General features: G+C 37.3%; 1 protein-coding gene across 4 annotated transcripts in view; it reads right to left on the bottom strand.

Annotated features, from left to right (window-relative positions):
- Nucleotides 1-5,600: 5,600 nt before the first annotated feature.
- The window catches only part of UBR2 (ubiquitin protein ligase E3 component n-recognin 2), a 55,682-nt gene continuing 39,761 nt past the window's right edge, over nt 5,601-21,521 (bottom strand). For 3 of the 4 annotated variants that reach the window (XM_042051540.1, XM_042051539.1, XM_042051541.1), the window contains exons 30-47: nt 21,316-21,515; nt 20,366-20,459; nt 18,678-18,839; nt 18,221-18,318; nt 17,912-17,984; nt 16,949-17,097; nt 16,811-16,866; nt 16,284-16,380; nt 14,147-14,214; nt 13,516-13,651; nt 12,799-12,889; nt 11,937-12,067; nt 11,188-11,296; nt 10,884-10,940; nt 9,296-9,373; nt 8,854-9,024; nt 8,060-8,161; nt 5,601-7,281 (exon numbers count right to left, since the gene is read on the bottom strand). In XM_042051540.1, coding sequence (XP_041907474.1) covers nt 7,140-7,281; nt 8,060-8,161; nt 8,854-9,024; nt 9,296-9,373; nt 10,884-10,940; nt 11,188-11,296; nt 11,937-12,067; nt 12,799-12,889; nt 13,516-13,651; nt 14,147-14,214; nt 16,284-16,380; nt 16,811-16,866; nt 16,949-17,097; nt 17,912-17,984; nt 18,221-18,318; nt 18,678-18,839; nt 20,366-20,459; nt 21,316-21,515 — 2,014 coding nt within the window. In that variant the 3' untranslated portion in view covers nt 5,601-7,139. Of the gene's footprint in view, nt 7,282-8,059; nt 8,162-8,853; nt 9,025-9,295; nt 9,374-10,883; nt 10,941-11,187; nt 11,297-11,936; nt 12,068-12,798; nt 12,890-13,515; nt 13,652-14,146; nt 14,215-16,283; nt 16,381-16,810; nt 16,867-16,948; nt 17,098-17,911; nt 17,985-18,220; nt 18,319-18,677; nt 18,840-20,365; nt 20,460-21,315; nt 21,516-21,521 lie in introns of those variants that run through there. The other variant, XR_006020222.1, reaches the window with a different exon arrangement.

Here is a 21,521-nt window from a genome sequence, read left to right as displayed (position 1 = left end):
CTCCTTTCACCACAACCACTGCTATGGCAGCCCTGGAAACCACGAGCACCTCAGCAGCCATGCCTGGAGCAGGGCATCCCACCCTGAGCTCCCACTGTGCTCCAGGGCGATGAAGCAACCACACTGGGTCTTGGGTTTGCTGTCCTAAATGGATGTGACACCTTTCAATGTCTGGATAACTGTTCTTCCACATCTGCCCAATGATTTGAAACGCTGCCCACACAGAAATGTTTGTCTCACACATGTTGGCATTAGAAGTAGTTACCCCCAGCCTCCCAGCTGAACACTGTGCTTCTGCATGCTCCAAGTGACAAACATATTGATAGTGTAGAGCATTTACCACTCCATTAGGAAAAAAACCCTCAAAATTCCTTGTTTTCAGCTCCATCCTGTTCAAGCTGACAGAGTGGAGCTTAAAGCCTGCGTTACAAAGCAGTACACAGAAAAAGAAAATAAAACACAAAGTTCTTTGTGTCAGAGTTCATGCCATATTCCAAGATTTCAGCTATTAGAGCACTTTATGAATTACCAAAACCTGACCTGGAAGGATACACAGATGAGACACCTGATTAGCTCAACAGCATTAAGTAGATGCCTAGCAATTACTGCAGATTTTTTTTCTTCTCCTAGTGTATTTTGTGCTAAATTGCACATTCATTCCAAGACTCTGACACAATCACTGCAAGAAAACACAGGCTTCTTGGAGCTGTCTTTACAGGGAGCAAACACTACCTTTCCAAAGCAGGCATGTCTAGTTACAGGACACCAGTGAATTACATCAGTGAACACACTGCTGATCCCCTCACCCTCGTTATTTTTATATAATCTTCTCTCCTATTCATTAACACACTTTACCATCCTCCACACTTAAGGGTACTGCAAGTACAGAAATATGTTTCACACGTTTTTCCTCAAATACATGGTTGATTTCAAATCAACACCTTGCTTTTATAAGTCACTGAAATATTTCGCAGTGGTCTGCACAGACATCATCCTTAACCTGAGCTCAGCTGTCCCACCCTGCCCGGGGCTCTCTACCCAGTCTGGCTTTCCTTCCAGGATCCCACGCAAAGGACAAGCTGGAAAACTTACCACCTCCGAGCTCACGCTGTCTGAAAAGAGACTGTGAAAATATATATTCACAAACTGATGAAAAAGTAACATTTAATCATTGCTGTCATGGAGACGAAGATCAGTACTTGCCATTTCGTAGCTCCTACACCTGGCGCACTGCGAAACTCCTCATACTCTCCCTCTTCTTTTTTCCTCCAAGAGAGGAGTGTTTGACAAATGTCTCCATCAAAGATGTAAGATTTGGGCATCTAATGTTTGCATGCCAGGAGAGGGGGAAAGGTGGCAGAAGAGCAGGAAAAAAAAAAAGAGGATGAATATGCAAAAGCCTCAAGATAAAAATATGCAAAGCAGTTTTTATCTGTGGAACAAAGATTTGTAGAAGAAATGTTAAAACTGCCACGAATGAAGTATGAATAGAAATGTACATGTATGAAACAGCAGAAGAAATAACTGAGCAAGTCTTTAAAGAGCAGCATGTATGGATAACAAGGGATGTGACTGACAGCAATAAAGTGGGAAGATGCTGAGAAATGTGTTGTTTCCACCCAGCCCAGGAAGCCTGAGCTCCAAATGGCCGTGGTATAGTCGCCTTCTCAGCAGCAGACCTGTGCTTTGGCAACAAGAGGGAGAGTGTGTGGTGTGTGCCACTCCTCTTCACATTATTAGGTACCAGCCAAGGCATCCGAAACAGGAAAAGACAACCGGGAGCTTTACTTAAGATTTAGGATGGGTGAAGCAGGATACTGAGGCAAAACATAGCCCCACAGGTCCCACTGAATCCCAAAGAATATAAAAGACATTTCCAGAAGCCATTGCTCCTGTCCTCTGTAGCACCTAGTCCTGGCCAGACTGCTGGGACACACACACCCACCTCGGTGTGCGTGGGTGGATACAATGAACTTCAACAAGACAAAATCACCATAACCTTCCGCAGGGTCTCAAGCTGAAATGAGAGGATGTTTTAGTACTGAGCTTTTATAAATAAATACATCATATACTCATCTACTCATTAAATGCTCAGCTACTTCTCAGAGCCAGCTGGTGATAAGGGGCACTGAGCAGCACCGAAACACTCCCAACATGATCAGAGGGGGACAATGCACATCCAACATGTGGGATTCACAGGGCTCTGCTTTGTAAAAACCTGAACTATTTTACTGCAGCTTATATTCCTCTATCAGCCTGTAACACATTTAACTAATACATATTGACTACTACAAGGTGAAAAATAGTATTATCAACAAAACTAGCTCAATACTGTTGCATAAAAGTCACACCTGAATTAGCCATGCCTGGAGCTGATTCTCCCAGAACAGAACCAGGAATCACTATTTCTCCTGACCCTTAGCCTTGGAATAAAACAGATAATGAAACCTCTTCTTCCCCTTACTGGAAAAAGCTGCTTAATTGTCTGAAAAGCACAGCTCTGTGGGACTTTTAGTCAGGCCTCTTGAGTTTTCCAGTGGATGAACTTCCAGAACCCGGTCTGAGGGAAAGCACTGACAGATCAATAGCCTCAGCCAAGGCTGGGATCCCCAACCACCCCACTGACATGAGTTCTTCTCTGTCCCAACAGTTCAAACTTCCACAACAGCAGAACCCCCAGACTCCATGGGCACTGTTGAGTGGCAGCAAGGAGAGGCAGGGAGGCTCCAGCTCCTCCTGGCCACACCTCCAAGCTCTAGAGCTGCCTGTGGTGTGTGCTGAGAGATTATTCCCACTTTTGCGTGAACATAGCCCAAAACTAAAAGCCAACTCTACTCTTTCTAATTCCTCAACATTCAAATCCCAGGATGAAAAAGAACCAAACCCAAAAGAATTCATGGTAAGAGAGACATTTCCCTAAAGACAACTTGCCTGTAAGACTTCCCACCGCTGCTAAGCAACCTTTCTGTGTGCCTGTCCCTGAGGATCCATAGAAGCCGTTCCATAGAGCCTGAACCAGCTACCCCGAGGAAGTAAGAGTCAGACAGCAACGTGTTAGCTGTGTGTGCAGAGGGGTGGCTGGCAGGCTCCCTGGCTTGCACCACTCCTTCAGCACATGGCAGCAGTCCTGCAGAAGGCAAGCCTGGGTAATAACTGAATCCAGTGTTGTTCCCATGAAGTCTGCAACCTTCTCCACACAGCACCAAGAAGAACTCTGGGACAATCACCGTACAGAGCTAAGGAGCTGAACAGCAAATGGTAGAGAAGTAGAGGCCTCCCTATGAAAGTTCCTTTAATGCCAGTTAAGGTATGAAAAGCACCATTCCATTCCCACTATGATGCAGGACTGGCTCAACAAAAGCCAAGCTGATTCCAACACAAAGATACTCAGATCCCAAGACCTATAGAAGCACAATAAAGTTGACCCCAGTATCTTTTGCTATTACCAGAGGTGGCCTCCTTGTGTGTATTTTTATATATTTTGCTGCTGTAAAACACTTTCTCTGTACAGCAGATGGCTTACTTTAGAAGAACTTTCAGTATGATTCCTGACATCCTCATAACCAATTTGGGGAGATGTAAACTAGGCAGACTGCAAGGTGGACAGAATCTTGGCTGGATTTTCAGTTTCAGAGGGTGGCAGTGCACAGTTGGAAGCAAACCATTACAAGTGGAATTCCCATGGGGCTGATATTCAAGCCCAAACTGTTTAATACTGTCATTTTCACTTCTATAATCAATAATCTCAACAGCAGAATGGAAATAACAGGGTCACCACTTTCTGCTGGAGGCAATTCCTAGAAAGGAGTGAAGGAGAGTCCAGGGAAGAAGCGAGGCTGATTGGAAACTCACTTGATCATGACACAACACTACTGTGAAGAGATTTGAGATGCAACTCCCCTTGTACAATTTAATCTTCCAGAAAGAAGATCAACTGGGATTTAATGCTGAAGGTAGGTTGAACATCCAGCTTCTCCTCTACACGTTCAGGCTGCAGAGAAAATTTTCATAATGACAGAGCTTTGAAACAAAACACTGTCATTTAACATAAAATAAAGTAAAATGCACTTAAAATGAGACACCAGGGCTGGACCATGAGAGCTGGCAGGGCTTTATATCAAATGAGAAAGGACAGAAAAGAGTCTGTGCACCTACACACTCCATGTCCACTGTCCCAGGAAAAGGAGTGAACTGTATAGTGCAGGAACACACAGAACCCTTCAAGTCCAGGTTCTTCCCAGTGCTAAAGTGGGAAGGCATGAAATTTACTTGCTTAGTGATCAGCATTGCAGACTAGTTTGAGGGACATGGGAGGAAGCTGTAGAGAACCAAAGGGGAGCTGAAAATGGCAATAGTCTTGAGAATCCACGAGCACTTCATCTGAGCCAAATTCCCTGTAACATCACAGGAAGTGCTAAGAGAGCTGTGGGAGCACTGGCTCTTGGCACAAGTCAGAAGGCATCAGGAGTTTGTTATCTTGGTTACAGACTTCCAGCAGAGTAAAAAAGAGCCTCCTGTGGCAGACTGGGGGGAGTAAAAAGTGTTACCTTCTAGTATGAACAGAGTAAATAACATTACTGATATGAACCTCAACTCTTATTCCTTTATAAAATGTAACTTGCAATCCTTTAAAAAGATGATTAGACTTTTTGGTAGAGGTCAAGAAAGGTTTAGCTGACTGAAGCAAGTGACACTAATAATATAATCATCTTACATTTTTAGCCAGGGAATTGCAGATGTTGCACATCCAGGTATTTCTGTCAGCTTGTGATTAACAAGGGGCACACTTGAAGGAACAAGCTCAGCAAAACTCTAAAAACAACATTTAAAAATTACTTATTGAATGTTGACATGAAAAGCACATACTTGATGCTTTCAGATTAGTTTTGGATTTTTTTATAATGGTTTTGTACTTGGGAATTTTTGTGGGTTTTGTTTGGTTTTTTTTTCCTCCCCCCACACACATAATATACTCTAGATTGTACACATAATCCATAAATATTAAAGTTATAGCCAATTTATTACAGATATTATTTCCCTGATACTGAAACAATGTTATATATAAATATTTCTACATTAATATAAACACATGCAAAACAAATCAGAAAACAGAAGTCTTGAGTAAAGAATGACCAAATTGCAAAAAAAAAAGATAAGCTGTGTACTTAGCAACTATTTGTGGTTGCAGTCTCCGACTCTGATCCCAGAAGAAAAACAAAAAATCCTTCTTGCTGTCAGTATTTGGTTTTCACAGAGAAATCTGTCAGAATCATCGATTATCTTTTTAATATGATGATTACAGGAAAAGAGTTTTTCAATGCAGTTACACATTATTTGAAACTGTGGCACACAGCTTAAAAAACAAAGGAATAGTAACATCACCAAAAAAGTGGGATTTCTAAGTACCATGCACAGAAAATTGTTGGTATGTCAACCAGTTTAAGTAAGGACGGGCAGAGATAAAGCATTAATGTCATTTTTCCCCACAACTTCTCCATGTCTCTCCGTAAAAAGTGACAGCAATATATAAATGATCCAGTCTATGACAGGTAGTAAAGACAAAAGTAGTCTGTACTGTTGTTAAGAAAAGGAAATCCACATTGGCCAAGTTTCTTTATTTGATACTTCACATCTTCACTCAATACTATTACTGAATATTTGAAAAATTGTCCTGTACACCATGAATATACAAAATTTATCTGAAGCATTAAATCTGTAAAAATAGGAACAATTCAGTCAGACCAAGTGTAACTGAAGACCTGGCAGACAGTGAAAGGAATTGTTTATCTGGGCTGAGACGTAGTCAGAAATTAAGACTTAACTAAAAGAACCACAGACTATTAAGGAAACAGAACTATGTAAATTAAGATTTTACTAATTTGTCAGAAGATAGGAGAGGGAAAGGTAATGGATTTTATTTTAAATCAGTAAGCATAATGTGATTTTTAGAGACACCTTGGAGGTCTAATTACATACAACTAGAAAACTCACTGCCTTCAGGCACCCTCATATCAAGTGCAAATCTGCGCAGTTATAGAATATATTTATAAAATATACTATATGCAAACATCTTTACAGAGCTTTAAATCAAGCCAAAAAGTAAATATACTTGATGGGACAACTGAAAAAAAAAAAAAAAAGAAAAGAAAAAAAAATCAAAAAAGTGGGCAGTGTGATGGTGGCCCTTCAAAACCAAAGGAAACCACTCAGTTTATCTGCAACAAAAAGAAGATGGGATTTGCACCTTAAAACTTAACTGTTAACAAAAATGAAGAAAATATCCTCTGTGCTTCTGGAAATTGACATAAACTTAGCTTTCATGACTTTTACATATTATTGTTATCTTAAAATAACTTCTAAAGCACAATGTCAATCCTTGGATACCAATAACCAATCACGTAATTCAAAGTGAAAGGGTTCCCCAGCTGAATTCAAATTAAAAACTACATAATTCTAAGGAGTGCAATGCTCTGGAAAAAGCTTTAAATTAAATTATTTTACTTGTAAAGCTAGTGTTAGTTTTTTAGTTAAAAAACAACTGGAAGCAAGAAAGCTGCAAGAGTACAAATGACAAAATCGTTTTAGATACACCGAGTGAAAGAGTGAATTATCCACTGATGCAGACAGAAACATCCATTTGCTACATTATTTGCTTCCTTACTTCATTCCATTGCATGTACACACAGCATAAGTATTAAAATGCAGAAGAATAAATAAACCGGCTCAGATTACTAGCAAGGGGCAAAACACAATCCAGAATTGTGCTCTATCTAGTTTCTGTTTCAGCAGTCTTTTTCTCTTCAGTTCATATGAAAAATCATAGTCAGACTTCCAAAAAGAGTCGTTCTTTTTTTTATCAGAAACTTAAGTTCATTTGCCCAGGTTTATAACCCAAGACATTTCTGTGAAGGAAGCACAGTGCAAATTATAGGACTAATAAAACTTGCTTACATAGAAAGAAGTTTACTTGATTAATGTTAACTGGTATCTTTATGAAATACATTGTAAAACAAAGATTAAATAACAGGACTGAGTTTGTTGGGGTTTTTTTCCTTAGACTTTTTTCCTCATCCCTCCTTTGAAAAGCTTACTGAATTACAAAAATCTTTAATAAAGTTCCAGTCTTCAGCAGATAATCATTATAAATGCTGCCAGTCAATGCCAACTAGAGTTTGATTTGCTTCTTGTGCATGTCCAATTTCCTCTGTAATACTGTGCTGCAGCCAGAGTTTTTGAATCTTTTTAAATCGCTCTTTGCACAGATGTAAGGGATTCCCACGTCTGAAAAGGAGATAACACTTATCAGGAACGATAAAACACTGCAACTAAGCACAAACACTCAGGCGTGACATATTAAGTATTAGATAACCCCATAAAATACTACAATATTCAGATAACCCTTTAATATTATTCTGTTATCAGAGCAAATGAACAGGTATTTGGATAAGTAAACTGCAGTGCTACCTTGTCTGGTGCCCCTCCCTTACAGCTCAACAGTTCTCTCCAGCCTGGGAACCTCACAGCCAGCCCACAGAACTCCTAATGCAAGTATTCAGTAACTTTTCCAGGCTGAACCAGCTCACATTCTCTGGTCTTGGCCAGTTTCAGAAGTAGCAAGCATTAACAATATCAAGTCCCCAAAATATTCTTGCATAGGAAGCAGAGATGGGAGTTAAGACAAAGAACTATTACATTAAATAAAATAATCTCATTGTATTTTCACTTGGTATTAAATTAACACAGGTTATAAAAACAAATGCACTGGATACAAATTTTCAGCCTTAGTTCATAATCAACTTCACAGATGCTTGAAAGATTTAACTTTAAGCAATTTTCAAGACAACTGTTTTTAACTTGGGGAAGATCTTCCATTAAATATTTTTGACCTAGACCCACATATTAACATTCAAACATCTGAAGATACTAGATGCAGCAGCAATGTCAAAATATAATGTTACCTATATAATTAAAATGAAAAGATAACATAAGAAGTTATTTTTTCACACCAGATAGTTCTATAATTCCTGTGTTTAAAAGACACAATTTTTAAAATATTTACCTGAGTCCCTGGTCTGTCTCTCCATAGTCATCAAGATAAGGAGGAGGATAAAAGCAGCCCTTTGTTTTCCCAGCTAAAAATAGCACCTGACACTCTCGTACTCTAGAGAGAAACAGAGAGAAGATCTTTTGGTATTGATTTTTAGGTGAACAGTTTCTCATACTTTCATAGACACTCCTTTTCAGTTCTTCCCTACTTTCATTCTGTATAATCTGCATGTACAGATTTTTAAAGGCACATTTTTGTAAACTACATCTCTCATTCTCTCCCTGTTACAACTCCTCAGTAGCAGTTAAAAACAATGTTGTTCCCTGTCATATTATTTGCAGGCTGTGTAAAATACCCAACAGAACCACAAAAAAAAACCCCAAAACAATTTTGCTTCTTACTAATCTTTGCCAAAGTGAAAACAGACATTATCTAACCTTTTCCTATATGCTGGAAGACAACTAAAATGAATTTTCATGTTTTCAACAGCAGCACCAACAACAAAATCAAAGTATTTACCTCCATTATTTTGTAACACTTGAGTAGAAATAAACGCACAGGCAAAACAAATTCACTTGAAAATGAAATTTGAACTTTCTTTGAAATATTATCTTCAAAGAAGCAACCTCTGAACCTTACACCAAAGCATAGGAAGATGAATACATTTTAGTTTTTAGGCAACCCTGTTGTTAACAAAACACTGCCTTTACACACCACCCCTGCAATCACATATACAGAACTATTAATTTAATGACTACACACACCATCTAACCCAGCAATGAGAGCAGAGGTGTTCAGCTCCTTACCTAAGGAATATGCCTACTCCAGAACCACAAGTGTATGTATGTGCAGTACAGGCTCCAACATCTTCCCCTTCTAGTTCAGTCTGACAGCAGTAACTCTGAGAACACAGCATGGTCCCACACACAAGGCACAATGTTGGGGCTCTGCTTTTGTCACCACCTGATTTCGGACACCTTTTGTTAGGGAAAAAAAAAAAAAAAACCCACTGTATGTGTTAACTCTAGATAGTAAAAAGATTCAGAAGTACCTCTGTAACAGGTAACAGCTGAAATTTTTATTTCAGTATTTCACTGAAATACAGGGCAGTTTGGCTGATAAATGCTATGTGCCCTTAGCTTTATGATTCTACACACAACTTTCTGAGACTTTCAGGTTAAGGGTTTCCCAGCTGATGAGAAGGAGCAGCAGACTTTGGGGTGCTCACTATAACTGCATACAACTTACGAGAAATTGGATGCTTGGTTAATGAGGCAGCTGTAGTCATCCGGAAGGTCTATTAATTTGTTGGATTCTCTTGCATAGCTAGAATAAAGCAATCGAATCAGCACTCATATTTCAATGAATAATACACAAGCAAATTCAAACTCATTCATGTTTTCCTGACTCATCTAAACAGCATCTGTGAAAAATTAGTTTTTTTAAGTTTTCCTCTTCTCTGCCACTCATTGAGTAAAATGGTAGCTCATAAAAAGACGAACACACAACATCTCTCAAATAACCACCTCCCCTTTCTTAGTCTTATTTCTTATGAATTTGAGAAAACGCAGAGGTGGAAAGTTGGAAAAATACATGTCATTTGTATGCTTTTAGCAACCCTAATTATGAACTCACTACAGATTTAAATAAATGTTTTTTCTCTTCTGTATCAGTTTGCCTTGTATTTTCTTTTTGTCACTAACATTGAATGGAAAATAGTCTGACTTTCAAGTTCAGGGAACTTGTATCCTGAAGAGAATGAAATATGCATGCAATGAAAAGGACCAATTTAATATCAAATACTTATATATTTTAAATATATTTAAAAGTAACAGATACTACACACTAATTCTAATAATCTTCAAGTCTAGGAATAATACAACTTAGATGATGAAATGCAAATAGAAGTTTGCAACAGAAGCAATGTACAAGAACATGATGAGAGGGAAAAAAAGTCATCAAGTTAGACATAAGCTTGGGAAGAGCAGATAAGAATCAGCAAAAGGAACACATGGAAAAGATCCCAACAATCACATGTGGCAGGAAATCAATTACACAACCAGAATATTCTTACTGTGTAGGAAATTCTGTTAATAGTCTGGTGTTTCACAGATGAAGTGATTAATTTTTATTTTTGTCACAGCCTTATTGTATGCACGATGTTAAAAGATTGACTTTATGTATTTAGCACAAGAGATTAAAAAGCAGGGATATGTTCTTCATGACAGCACCGTGAACTTCACATTCATTTCTAATTATTAGGATAATTGTTAACCACTATTTTTACCCAGACTTCAGAAAGAACAACACCCTAAATGCTTTTCTACACCCACTAAGTATTAAACATGTTCTGTATTCGAAGTAATTGCGCAGCAAGAACAAATGTATGAAAAGCTGATTTTCTTTTCAGCAGCTGACTTGGTGTTGGCTTTACTGAAGGAATTGGATTCTTTAAAAAGACAGTTTAGAAAGCTCTTCAATGCCTGGTATTTTTAAACAAAGGTTATATACATCTTTTAGTGACAGCATATTTTTTGCACCAGAAGATACAAAGCAATAGGAAACATCAGATGAAATTTTATGTGCTCTGATTCCTGCACATCAGTCTAAATAAAACTCCAATATTAAACTTTGCCTTTAAAATCTACTCATTTAAGCATTATTTCCTTGTCTTACAAAATTTTTAAAAATTCACTTCTTCCCTAATATCTTTATTATTCAATAAAGCAGAACAGATATTATGTTATTATAAACACCCATTAGAAAAAGTATCTGGAGAAAGCTTCAACACTAAAGTTTTTCCCCCTGTCTCTGCTTAAAATCTCTCTGTGTTTACCTGATAGCCTGTCTCTTGCCTTCCAGGTATCTTTTTACTTCATTGTTACTGCACCAACTACAAGAAAAAAAAAAATGGCTTTTAACTTTAATAAATGATAGAAAAAGAAATCAGCAAAAAAATCAACAGTACCTCTATTAAAAAACCACTACAACCAAAATTATTTCTTTCAAAACACTTCTTTCACAAACACTTTTCAAAATCCACAATTTACTTCCATATGCATTCCTGGGAGAATACTTACACTACTGTCTTGTACAGGATTCTTTATTATATTTAAACTAAGTACAAAAATACAACTTACCTTTCTATTAGTGTGTTCAGAATCTCACTGTTTTCTTGAAAAAGGCAAGTGAGGTTGTTTGGCAAGGAAAGATAGCTACATAAGTGTTCAAATTGGTTTGCTCCGTTTACTGAAAAACAACGAAGGTATAATTCTCATAACTTCATTTTAAAAATTCTTATCATGACCACTTTCAGATTAACATTCTATCCCTACATATGCCATATGTGGAAGACAGTGAAGTATGTTACTAACATCAATTATCTGGGGTATGACAGAACATAGTGCATTTACAGAGGATGGTTTAGGTTGGAGGGGACCTCAAAACCAGTCTACTTTCAATCCCCCTGCCACAGACAGGGACACCTTCCACTAGACCAGGCTGCTCAAAGCCCCAATCCAACCTGGCCTTAATATTAAGTGTTAGCAGATGCTAACTGAATGAAATCAATGCAAGCAAAAGCAGGTCTCACCTTTGAAAACAGCAATCCACAGGAGCTTTGAAATAATCAAAATTTCCCTTATTAACAGAAGGGCATCAATTTCTGTTTTAAGTAATCTAGAATGGCATTTACCTCTATATTAAAAATACATTTTTAAAACAAACTAATTAATCATTTTGCCTTTTTCATTATGCTGATACGATTCTGCACCAGTAACAAGCCCACATCCATTCAGTCAGCTTCTTCAGACGAGAGTTTAAATGTAATTTATTTTGACCATTAATGTTTATGTATTGAAAAGCTCATTTAGTACAAAGCAGACAATACCTTGAATTTCTGAGGGTGCTGGGACTCCATTTAAGTAATGAAAAAACAAAGCAGAACATCTCAGGAAAGGCATGATTCCAGCTTTTAGATTCCTCCACAGGTGCCAGCCTGAGGAAATTTCTTTCAAGGCACTTTAGAGAATAAAATAAAAAAACTTCATTTCTATTTAATCATTTCAGTTTGAAAGCTCTATTTACTAAGTCTTCAGTCACACTGCATACTAAATTACTGATTTCAGCTGAAACAATCACTATGTGAAGTGTTTAATTCAAAGCAAACTCCAAGAAAAACAACAAACTAGAGATTCATAAAAATGTAACCAACTGGGACAGTAATTTAAGGAGATTTTGCATAAACAGCTCAGATCACAGAATGGTTTGTGTTGGAAAGGACCTTAAAGACTACCTCATTCCAAGCCCCCAGCCTGGCGTTGAACAGTTCTAGGGATGGGGCATCCATGGCTTCTCTGGGCAACCTGTTCCAGTGCCTCACCACCCTCACAGAAAACAACTTCTTCCTAACACCTAATTTCACCTATAACCTACTTTTTTTCACTTCAAAGCCATTCCCATCTTAAGCTTCCTGTACTCAGACACTGCCAATTCCAGATTTTGTAAACTGACTGAAAAAAATTGTTTCTGAGCACAATCTTCATGAGCAGGTATCTTCCTGATAACAGATTAATTTATAGGAATAGTTACTGAAGTGAATCTAGAAGTGCTGGATAAGAAAAAAGATGTAAGAGTTCCCAAGTTTAAAATGTCATCTTTGACAGCACTAGTATATAGAATTCAGTCACCAGTCAATGTTCAGTTCAGGAGGGAGAAAAATATAAAATTTTATCAAAAGATCATGTTTTTACCTTCCCGTACACTGGCAAAGAAATTTATACAGTGTAAGCACAGCTACTTCCTCTTCACTGTTAGTGTTTTCTTGGTCCATGCCATTCTCTTCTGAAGAAGAAATAAATAATTAACAAGTTGTTCCATATATGCGTGTTTACACAACAAGAATGTATTTTTTCAAGTTCTGATAAAAAATGCCCAAACTAAGTGAAGTATTCCACTGGGATGGAATATGATGTACTGGAAAGAAGTTTTCTGCTGCACATCATATGTAGTAAGTTTGTGCTATTGTCAGCTCCAGTGAGGTGTTGGTTTACTTGTTCAGTTGATTGGGTTTCTTGACATACCTGCTTGAAGTTCTTTGCTTTTGGCAAACTAAGCCTTATCCAGCTCCTCTTGTCAGCAGATACATTGATTCCTTACTTTGCTAACTGCAACTCATTCATCATGCAATGCCTAAGCCAAGCCTGCAATAAACACTTCCAGGCACTGCTACAGCAGCTGGAAAGCCAGGATTCACGACTATGCTCCAAGAAACTCCCAGAGCAGAGCAATGAAGACAACATGACTGAACTTTGATGAGTACAATTTATCAATACTCTGTGGGCTCAAAGACAGCACCAACAATTGTATTTTGTAACTGTAAACTGCACACATTTACCAGCAGCACCTTAGTTTTTTTCTAAGTAAAGATTGGAGGAATCTTTTCAGTTGTTGAGACAAAGTGGCATTACCTGTCGATGAGGTAAGTAAAATTTGTATTATGTGTGCCATAGTGACAAGATGAAACAGGTGAAGATCTCCAGTGCCAAGACTAACCCCTGAAAAATCCTGACAATGTATGGCAGGGAAAGAGAGCACCAAGCTTACCTGTGAAAGAAAACAAGAAAGTTGGTACATTCCTCTTCCTTTTTAATCTTCCCCTTTTCTCTGCTCAAGCTGCAACTATACCCCTTGAAGGCAGCATACCACATATGGCTAATTTTGAAGCTAATTACACAGACATTATTTAAAAGAACAACAATTATCTATCAGGAGAGTTTTGAGTCTGTCTGGGTTTTTTGGGTTTGTTTTTTTGTTGGGGGGGGTGGTTTTCATGTATTTTGGGGTTTTTAACAGCCAAAGGGTATGCATTCTGTCTCATCTTACCCCTTTTTTATTTATAGAAAATAATACTTTTATTTAATACTTTTATTAAGAATACTTTTATTAAATTAAAAAAGTCTTCAAAACGTATTAAGTAGTGAAAAAATACCTGAACATTTTGAAAGGTTCCTAGCTCAGAGTAAAGAGAAAGTTCTCAATAGGTTTTACATAGTGCCTACTGGATCAAAACATTATTAATATATATTAAGAAATACTTACCAATAAATGAAACATGTCAATATCAAGTATGCAAGGAAGATTCCCATTTTTTTCATTAGGCACCAGTGCTAAGTATTTTGGAGAGAAAAAAAAATATTAATTGAACATTTATACATGAAAAGATTTTAGTGTCCTTCAGTTACAAAATGAGAGCCATCTCCTTCATTTACATTCTTAAAGAACTTAAAATACAAATGTAGCTGTTTTGGCCAGAGTCAATTCAAGAACTGTCCAACATTATTGGAAAAGAGCCTTGCCTACTTTATTGTATTAAAACAAAACAAACCCAGGTAGCCATTTCTACTCCCATGGTCACTTTCTTTCCTTGCCTGGGTTTTCCAGTGTGAGACAAAATGAGACAGTATCTCAAGCTCTGATACAGAAAGGAGCTCTAACAATAGTGACTAAACAGGAACACTGACTGTGGTCTGTTGGACAGCTGCTCAAATGAAACTTTTGCAATTTGCTTAACTTCACAAGACTGCCTGAACTTCCCTTACTGCAAATGCCTCAAAAATGCACTGCTACAGTCTCTTAAATTCATTAGTTTATCTCTAATTAAGGTGGAGCGAGGTGTTGGTCTCTCCCTCTCTGTAGTATTTACAGTAACCACAAAGTATTAACCAAAGCACTCCAGCTGACAACAGAAATTCACACACTTAATGAATTGCAAGCACCTTCATCTAAAAGCAAACACAAATTAAGTGTTTTGAAAAATGTTACAAGATATTTTAAGTAACAATCAAGGAACAGATGCATACTTCTTTACTCCAAGCAGTAAGATCTGATTTGTAATAAAGCTGCAGCTCTGGGTATATTTTACAATGTAGCTATAAGCATTAAGCTGCCAAGTTTAGAAACACTACTACATTAAAAAATAGTCTCATCATGACAACTTAAAAATACTTCAGTTGAAGACTGCTGCCTTGCTGGCCAAAAAAACTGAGAGCTGAAGACATGTGACATTTTGAAGCTATTTCTATTAGCAAACATTTCACCACAATTCAGATTTCAAATGCTTTTCCTTTTGTCAGCATATAGCCACAGAACTCAATCCAAAAGTGTGAAAAAAGTCTCTATCAAAAACATGACCAGAGCAAGGGACTTCCAAACCTGAACATATTTTCACTAAGCCATCTTTATGTACCGTTTATAGAATATAGACAGATCAAAGGCTCATGACTTTCATGATTCCTAGCCAGGAAAAATAAAATAGCAGAAACTTTTCCTTCATAAAAATAAAAGCAGTACAGTTGCTTCTGTCAGTTGGAAGGAAGGAGAGCTTTGAAGAAATATTAATTCAAGTTTTCAGGAAAACGCAGAACACTCAGAACACCATATATTGCAAACTTTCAGTCAAACAGCCAGCAGCATTTTCTCTTTTGCTTCTCATAGAAAACAGCTCAACCATTACTGCTACAAACTGATGCCAATTAAGTTTTTCCCCATAAAGCTGCCAACTGTTTGCTGAAGTAGCTGGTATCCATCTACTAGTAATTTCAGTACATCAATGCGTTTTAAAAGTTTCTCTGCTCTACTGACTGGAGATATTGAAGTTATCCTATTTTATGGTACCCTTTCAGAACAGTCCTCTCATGGGCAATTACTTCATTAGGCTGAACTTCAGACTTTTCATCTGTATCTACTAATGCTTCAAGCTTGGAACATTTTGGTTGTTCTCATTAAAATTCTCAATTAACACATGACATTACATAGTAAGTCCTGTCTTACCACAGATCCAACTTTTCAAAGAGAGAAAAGTTTGCAGATATATTACAGACCTCTGCAAATATCATTTCCACACTACATTAATCCTTATTTCTTCCTCTTTAAAGCTCCAGTGCATCACTTTTGTGAAGGACCACATTTCCTTCTCCTGTGCTCTAGGTATCTTTCTCTAAGGAATAAACAACAGAACTCCTTCACAGCAAAATATCTATGCTTCTCTTGGAGCTGCAGGCCAAAAGAAATGTCTTTTTTCTTGACATAACACATACGGGTGAAAATAGCAGCTCTTGGTTTATTACTTAAAACTACATAAAATAATTTTCTTCTAATCAATACTAACAGTCATTCTGAAAGCCTTTTTCTGTATGTATATATTTGAAAAAAACCCAGCATAAGGTGGCAAACTTACATGCTAATAGAGTACAAAAGTGACCCTGTACTGCTGAAAGAGATGAAACTGTCCAGTGAGCTGCTGCAAATCTTGTTAGTGACGTAAGGCAGTCATCCTTTAAAAACAAAGAAAAAGAGACACTGCCACAGTTAATGAAGTTCCTCAACATAAAAAGGTCTTTTGACTTAACAGCATTTTTTTCAGGCCTCTCAGCTGCAGTTTATGGGGGCAGTTTGACTGTATAAGTATGTGACAGATACTTATGTTTATGCAAATATGCAAGTTCCTTTTGGCATTTTTATTTTGATTGTTACCATGAGAAACTGCAGCCTTAATAAATTATGTGTTTATAGGAAAAAAGTAACAGTTTTGCTAGATGTGATTTTTAAATAGTTTAATAATCAGACACAGATTGACTAAACAATAGGATCCAACAAATAAAACTATCCAATAACCATAACTTAAAATGTAGATATTCCTCACTAATGAAGCACAAGTCCCTCTATTTTCCACCAGTTCAGGAGGAATTGCTACTTGTTTCTTACCTGTCGACAAGGTAAATGACCAAATAATGGCTTATCTTCATCAGCTAAAATTCGTTCTGGAAAAATAAAATTCATTGTTGTGAGTTTAACCAAATTCTGAAAATCCCCTATAAAGGAGCCAAATGAACACATCAGTACCTATAGTCTGTATCGTGTAAGCACAGCTGCCCCAGCACATTATAGGTACACGTGGGTCTTCCTCATTTGGATGAACCTTCAAGCCTACTTTGTAAGTTGCCGTACCAAAAGTTGTCAGCATCTCTTTTATGCTCTCAGAATAAGGATTCCTGAAACAAAGAAAACAGTATTACTAATTCATTCTTTCCTCCACTGGCACCATAGTACCTCTAATGATAAGCATTCACCCCATAGGTGAACAACTGGAGTTTTCAACTTTAAGTGACAACTCCAATATCCTTCTTTGGATCTGGTATTCTGTAACCTCATTTTTTTGGTGACAGATACTTCCCCAATTATTTTTTGATTATTTGTTTGGAAGCAATCTCATTTTTAGTGTTAACACTATCTAGTCCTCAAAGACAATAAAGTTAAGGCTAAATTATAAGAAATGTGTGTGACTGATAGCTAAATCTGTCATCAGCTGGAATAAGAGTCTTGTATTTTGTGTGCAGCTGGCAGACTAATGTCTGTACCACATAACAAGTTTTGTTACTTTCTCCTGAAGTGAAGAGAGTGTAGACCCAAATACAAGTACACCCTTACAGCTGAAATTACATATTAACATACCCTCCACTTCATAGTCTTCCTTCATGTTTTACATGTTGTGCTGGCTATAATGATGAATCCTTCCTTCAGCTACAAGAAGTACAAAACTTAATCTTCATGCCATAATTTACATAACTGCAGCATGATTCTGCACAACAACTTAGCACATTCACTGCCGAAATTCTACTGCATCACTTAGGACTTATGGACTGGACTTCAATGCCATCATCGTAATAACATTAACTTTTCTAATTAAAGCAAAATTCATATATTTCCCTTAATTATTGAGATCTTCTAGCATAGAAATTATATTCTATTTTCACGTTATGATTTCATGATGAATTTTTAACAATTTATTAATATGTAAATACATACTTCAGTTTGAAATCTGGTCTAAATCCTTCTGGTAATTGCAGCTGATCCATTTTTTCTGAGTGACCAGAATGACCTGTACAAACAAAAAGTAATAAATCACTGATTATTCACCTATACGTAATTTCTACATTATAGAAAGGTGCAGAAGCTGAATCTGAAATTCCATTACCAGAAACTGAAATTCCAAGCTGTTCTTGCCACCTATGCTACCATGTCTCAACCCCGTTGTAGCAGAACCAAGGTCCTTGGTCTTTTCCACGAATATTATAGCATTTTCACATACAAATATACAGATTTCTTCAGACTTACTTGCACAGTCTTCATTTCGAAGTAAATGCAGGGCCTTTACTTGCTGGGATACTGTTTTGATCCACTGAGTTAGGTTTCGTTGGCCTGAAAAGTCTAACCTGTCAAAAAAAAAAACCCACCAAAAAACTGTTAAAAACAATCTGTATACAGAATTAGTATTTCATAGGCATTCCAACACCATTCATCTGTTTCTCAATGGACTTTCTCTGCTGCCCATGCATTTTTCTACATTCAGTTCTTTTTCTGCAGGTCCTACAGTTTCCTGCCCTTTCACACTCATAAATTCCATAACATACAACAGTAAAGTAAATCCGTAATACAAAAGAAGCAGACAGGCAATCCACTTGAGTTTATCAAACCAGAAGACAACAAACATTCAGGAATGTCTTCTGGGGTATAGATGGTTTGGGATCTTGTTTTTTTACATTTATTGAGGACATTTATAAACAAAACTGACCTGTTAAACAAAACTCTTGGTGGAGGAAGCAAAGGAATAACAGTGTTGCTCAAGCATTCACAAAGTGGGCAAAGGAATTCACCATTTTCTACATCATAACTTGTGTGTACTCGTAATCTTTGTTGTCTTCGTTGCTCTTTTGCTTGGACTGCATCAAAATACCTTTAGAAAAGAGCAAGACATTAGTGGCAAACTATTAACATTACTTGATCATAGAAATTCAAGAATTCTCAGGAAGACACAGTTTTGCCTTTCCCCAATCAGAGGTAAGAGAATCATGTGAAGGAAAAAGCTCTACCCTCTGATTGATAAAGTATTAGTGCTTTTAGCTGCCAAAATCTATCTACAAAGTGCTGAAATTCACTGGGCTGTTAAAATCACAGTTAAGTCTGAACATTACATGTAGGAAAAAAAGGGAAAAGCTGAGAGAAAGTTGAAGCATTAAAAAAACCAAAACCAAACCAAACAAAAAAACCCAAACAAAGCAAAACACCACAGGCAAACAAAATACCTCAAACACACAAAAACCACAAAGAAAAAAAGAAAGAAACAAACAAAAACAACAACAAAAGCCCCAAACCAAACCAAAAAACCCAACTCGCTTTTACACAATTTTTTTAGGAAGATGCCATGAGCATTATCCTTGGGCATTTTCTATTACTGGCCACAACCAAAACAGCAGTAGCTGGAGAAACTGTTGGCTGAACCCTCTACGAAAAACGAACTGAATTCGCTGCTTTGCTAAATGCAACTGCTGTTCCAGAAGCCTCTGATGTGATATAAAGCATGCCCAATGATGACCCCAAAATGATCTGAATACAGGCACCTAAGGGCATTTCCAGGAGATAATGACAACCACAAAGGACGGTACACCAGCTACACAAGAAGATTAAGAACCTATCTTCAGTGAGCAGTAACATCAAAGACCACAACTGAAACCTGTGTGCGGTAATAGCCACAGAATCTCTGGGAGCTCCTAATACTCTTCACACACAAGGCAGAATCTGAAATTAGGCACTTCAGAAGCCATGCCAAGGAGCAAAGCAAGGGCCTAATCAAAGTCAGAGGCATGAATGGTTTGAATTTGTCACATAGCATGGGTACCACACAGCACTAAGCATGTTTATATGCCTCCAAAAATCAAAGAATAAAAATAACTGCAAAAGACTTTATTAAAATGCTAAGAAACAAAGGATAAAATTGAGTTCATATTGAAGATGAATTTGAACTAGGTCACAGATGTTTCTACTTCAAATTAAACATGCTGGAGGAATTAAGAGTGCAAGGGATGCACTCTAATTTAAAACCTCAGCAGAGAGCAGAAGAAGCAGCAAAACCATGTCTATCAGTGAACTGCAAAAAAACCCCCCAAAAAACCTGAGCTTCAGAAACATGTACACCACAGGGAATTATGCACTAGGATAAACAAGCAAAGGGAATGCAAGCTGCCATGTGTGGCTTTAGACTCTTCTTTACCAAGATGACAATAAATGAAAATTATTTTGAGTACGTTTATAGCATTTGATTTCTGCTCCTTTTTTTCCAACAGAAAGCTGTTTTAATCACTTCCTGAAATTCCTTTACAGGTTTACTACATGGCAGGAATTTTGCCATTAAAATTAGTGCTATTAGGCAAACTGATAACATAATATGTTATTTGAACTAAAAACTTAAATATAGTCTTTTACCTTTGCCAACAATGAGCGTGCATAATATGTCCACAGCTACCCGTGTGTGTTCCACATGATAGATCTGGGTGCATGAATAAGGGGTCATACTTTTCTGTATTTCAAAGAAAAAAAAAAACGGCTCTGAAATCAACATTTATCAAAAGACTTGAATGCAGATTAATGTTACCACATCTGCATCATTATTTAACTTTACCACAGAAGTGTAATTCATTTGATGAAGCATAAACACATTACTAATGCACAACAACCTAAACTGTTTAAATCATTTGCAAGTATCACCTTACTTTAGTTTGAGGTACTTACGGCTTCAAACCAAGTTTTCAGAGGTGTTGGGCCCTGGTAAAAGTCCCCAAGATCAACCTGCAGTTTTGGTGGTTAACCACCATCAAACAATGAGTCCAAGGACATTAATCTTCAGAGTGAGAGTGCAAAACAATTCAGTGCAAAGATTTCTCTGTGTTTACACATACAGAATCCAGAGAAACCTTTGTAACAGTGCCCTTGCTTGCTGTGATCTGTTTCACAAAGTACCTAAATCCAAGATTTTTTTTTTCTTATCACTAAGAGGCATTTCAGATGATATAACAGAGGAAGAAAATGTACATCTTGTGCTTTTACAGCATTACATTAACACCTCCTCTCTCTGATGTTATAAGCATGGTTTAAGAAGAAACACTTCTGATTTTAAGGGTTTTTTTAACACTTATAAATAATTTGTCACAAATGAATGGCAGAACATTTAGCTCATGCCTCACAGTGATTTACATTATTCAGCACACACATTTCTACCTCACTAAAAATATGGGAGTTTTGCCACTGATTACAATGAAGCCGTTCACAAATAGTTAACAGAAGAAGGCTGTGTCACTGTCTCGGAAGAACAAATGCTGTTGTCACAGTGACCCCAACATTCTTTAATATTTAAGACAACTATGAACAGTACTTACCAGGGTCTGGAGTAATTTTGTTTCTATTTTTAGACAGCACAGTTGATCGCTGAATAAATGCTGCCAAGACCATAGCTCTGCTGTCCACTTTAACTTCTTGCTCCTCCTGGCACAATATACACATAACAACCTGTCTGGGTTCAGTTACTCTAGTTTGCTCTGGACCCAAGGCTGTGAGTTTTGCATCCGAAACTACAGGGCTAGAA

This window comes from Corvus kubaryi, unplaced genomic scaffold, assembly GCF_017639235.1.
Source record: "Corvus kubaryi isolate FWS band 111438036 unplaced genomic scaffold, C.kubaryi_AGA036_p1.0 76, whole genome shotgun sequence".
Classification (NCBI taxonomy): Eukaryota; Metazoa; Chordata; class Aves; order Passeriformes; family Corvidae; genus Corvus; species Corvus kubaryi.
Note: the sequence above shows the minus strand (reverse complement) of the source record. Positions and strands in the feature narration are given on the sequence as shown.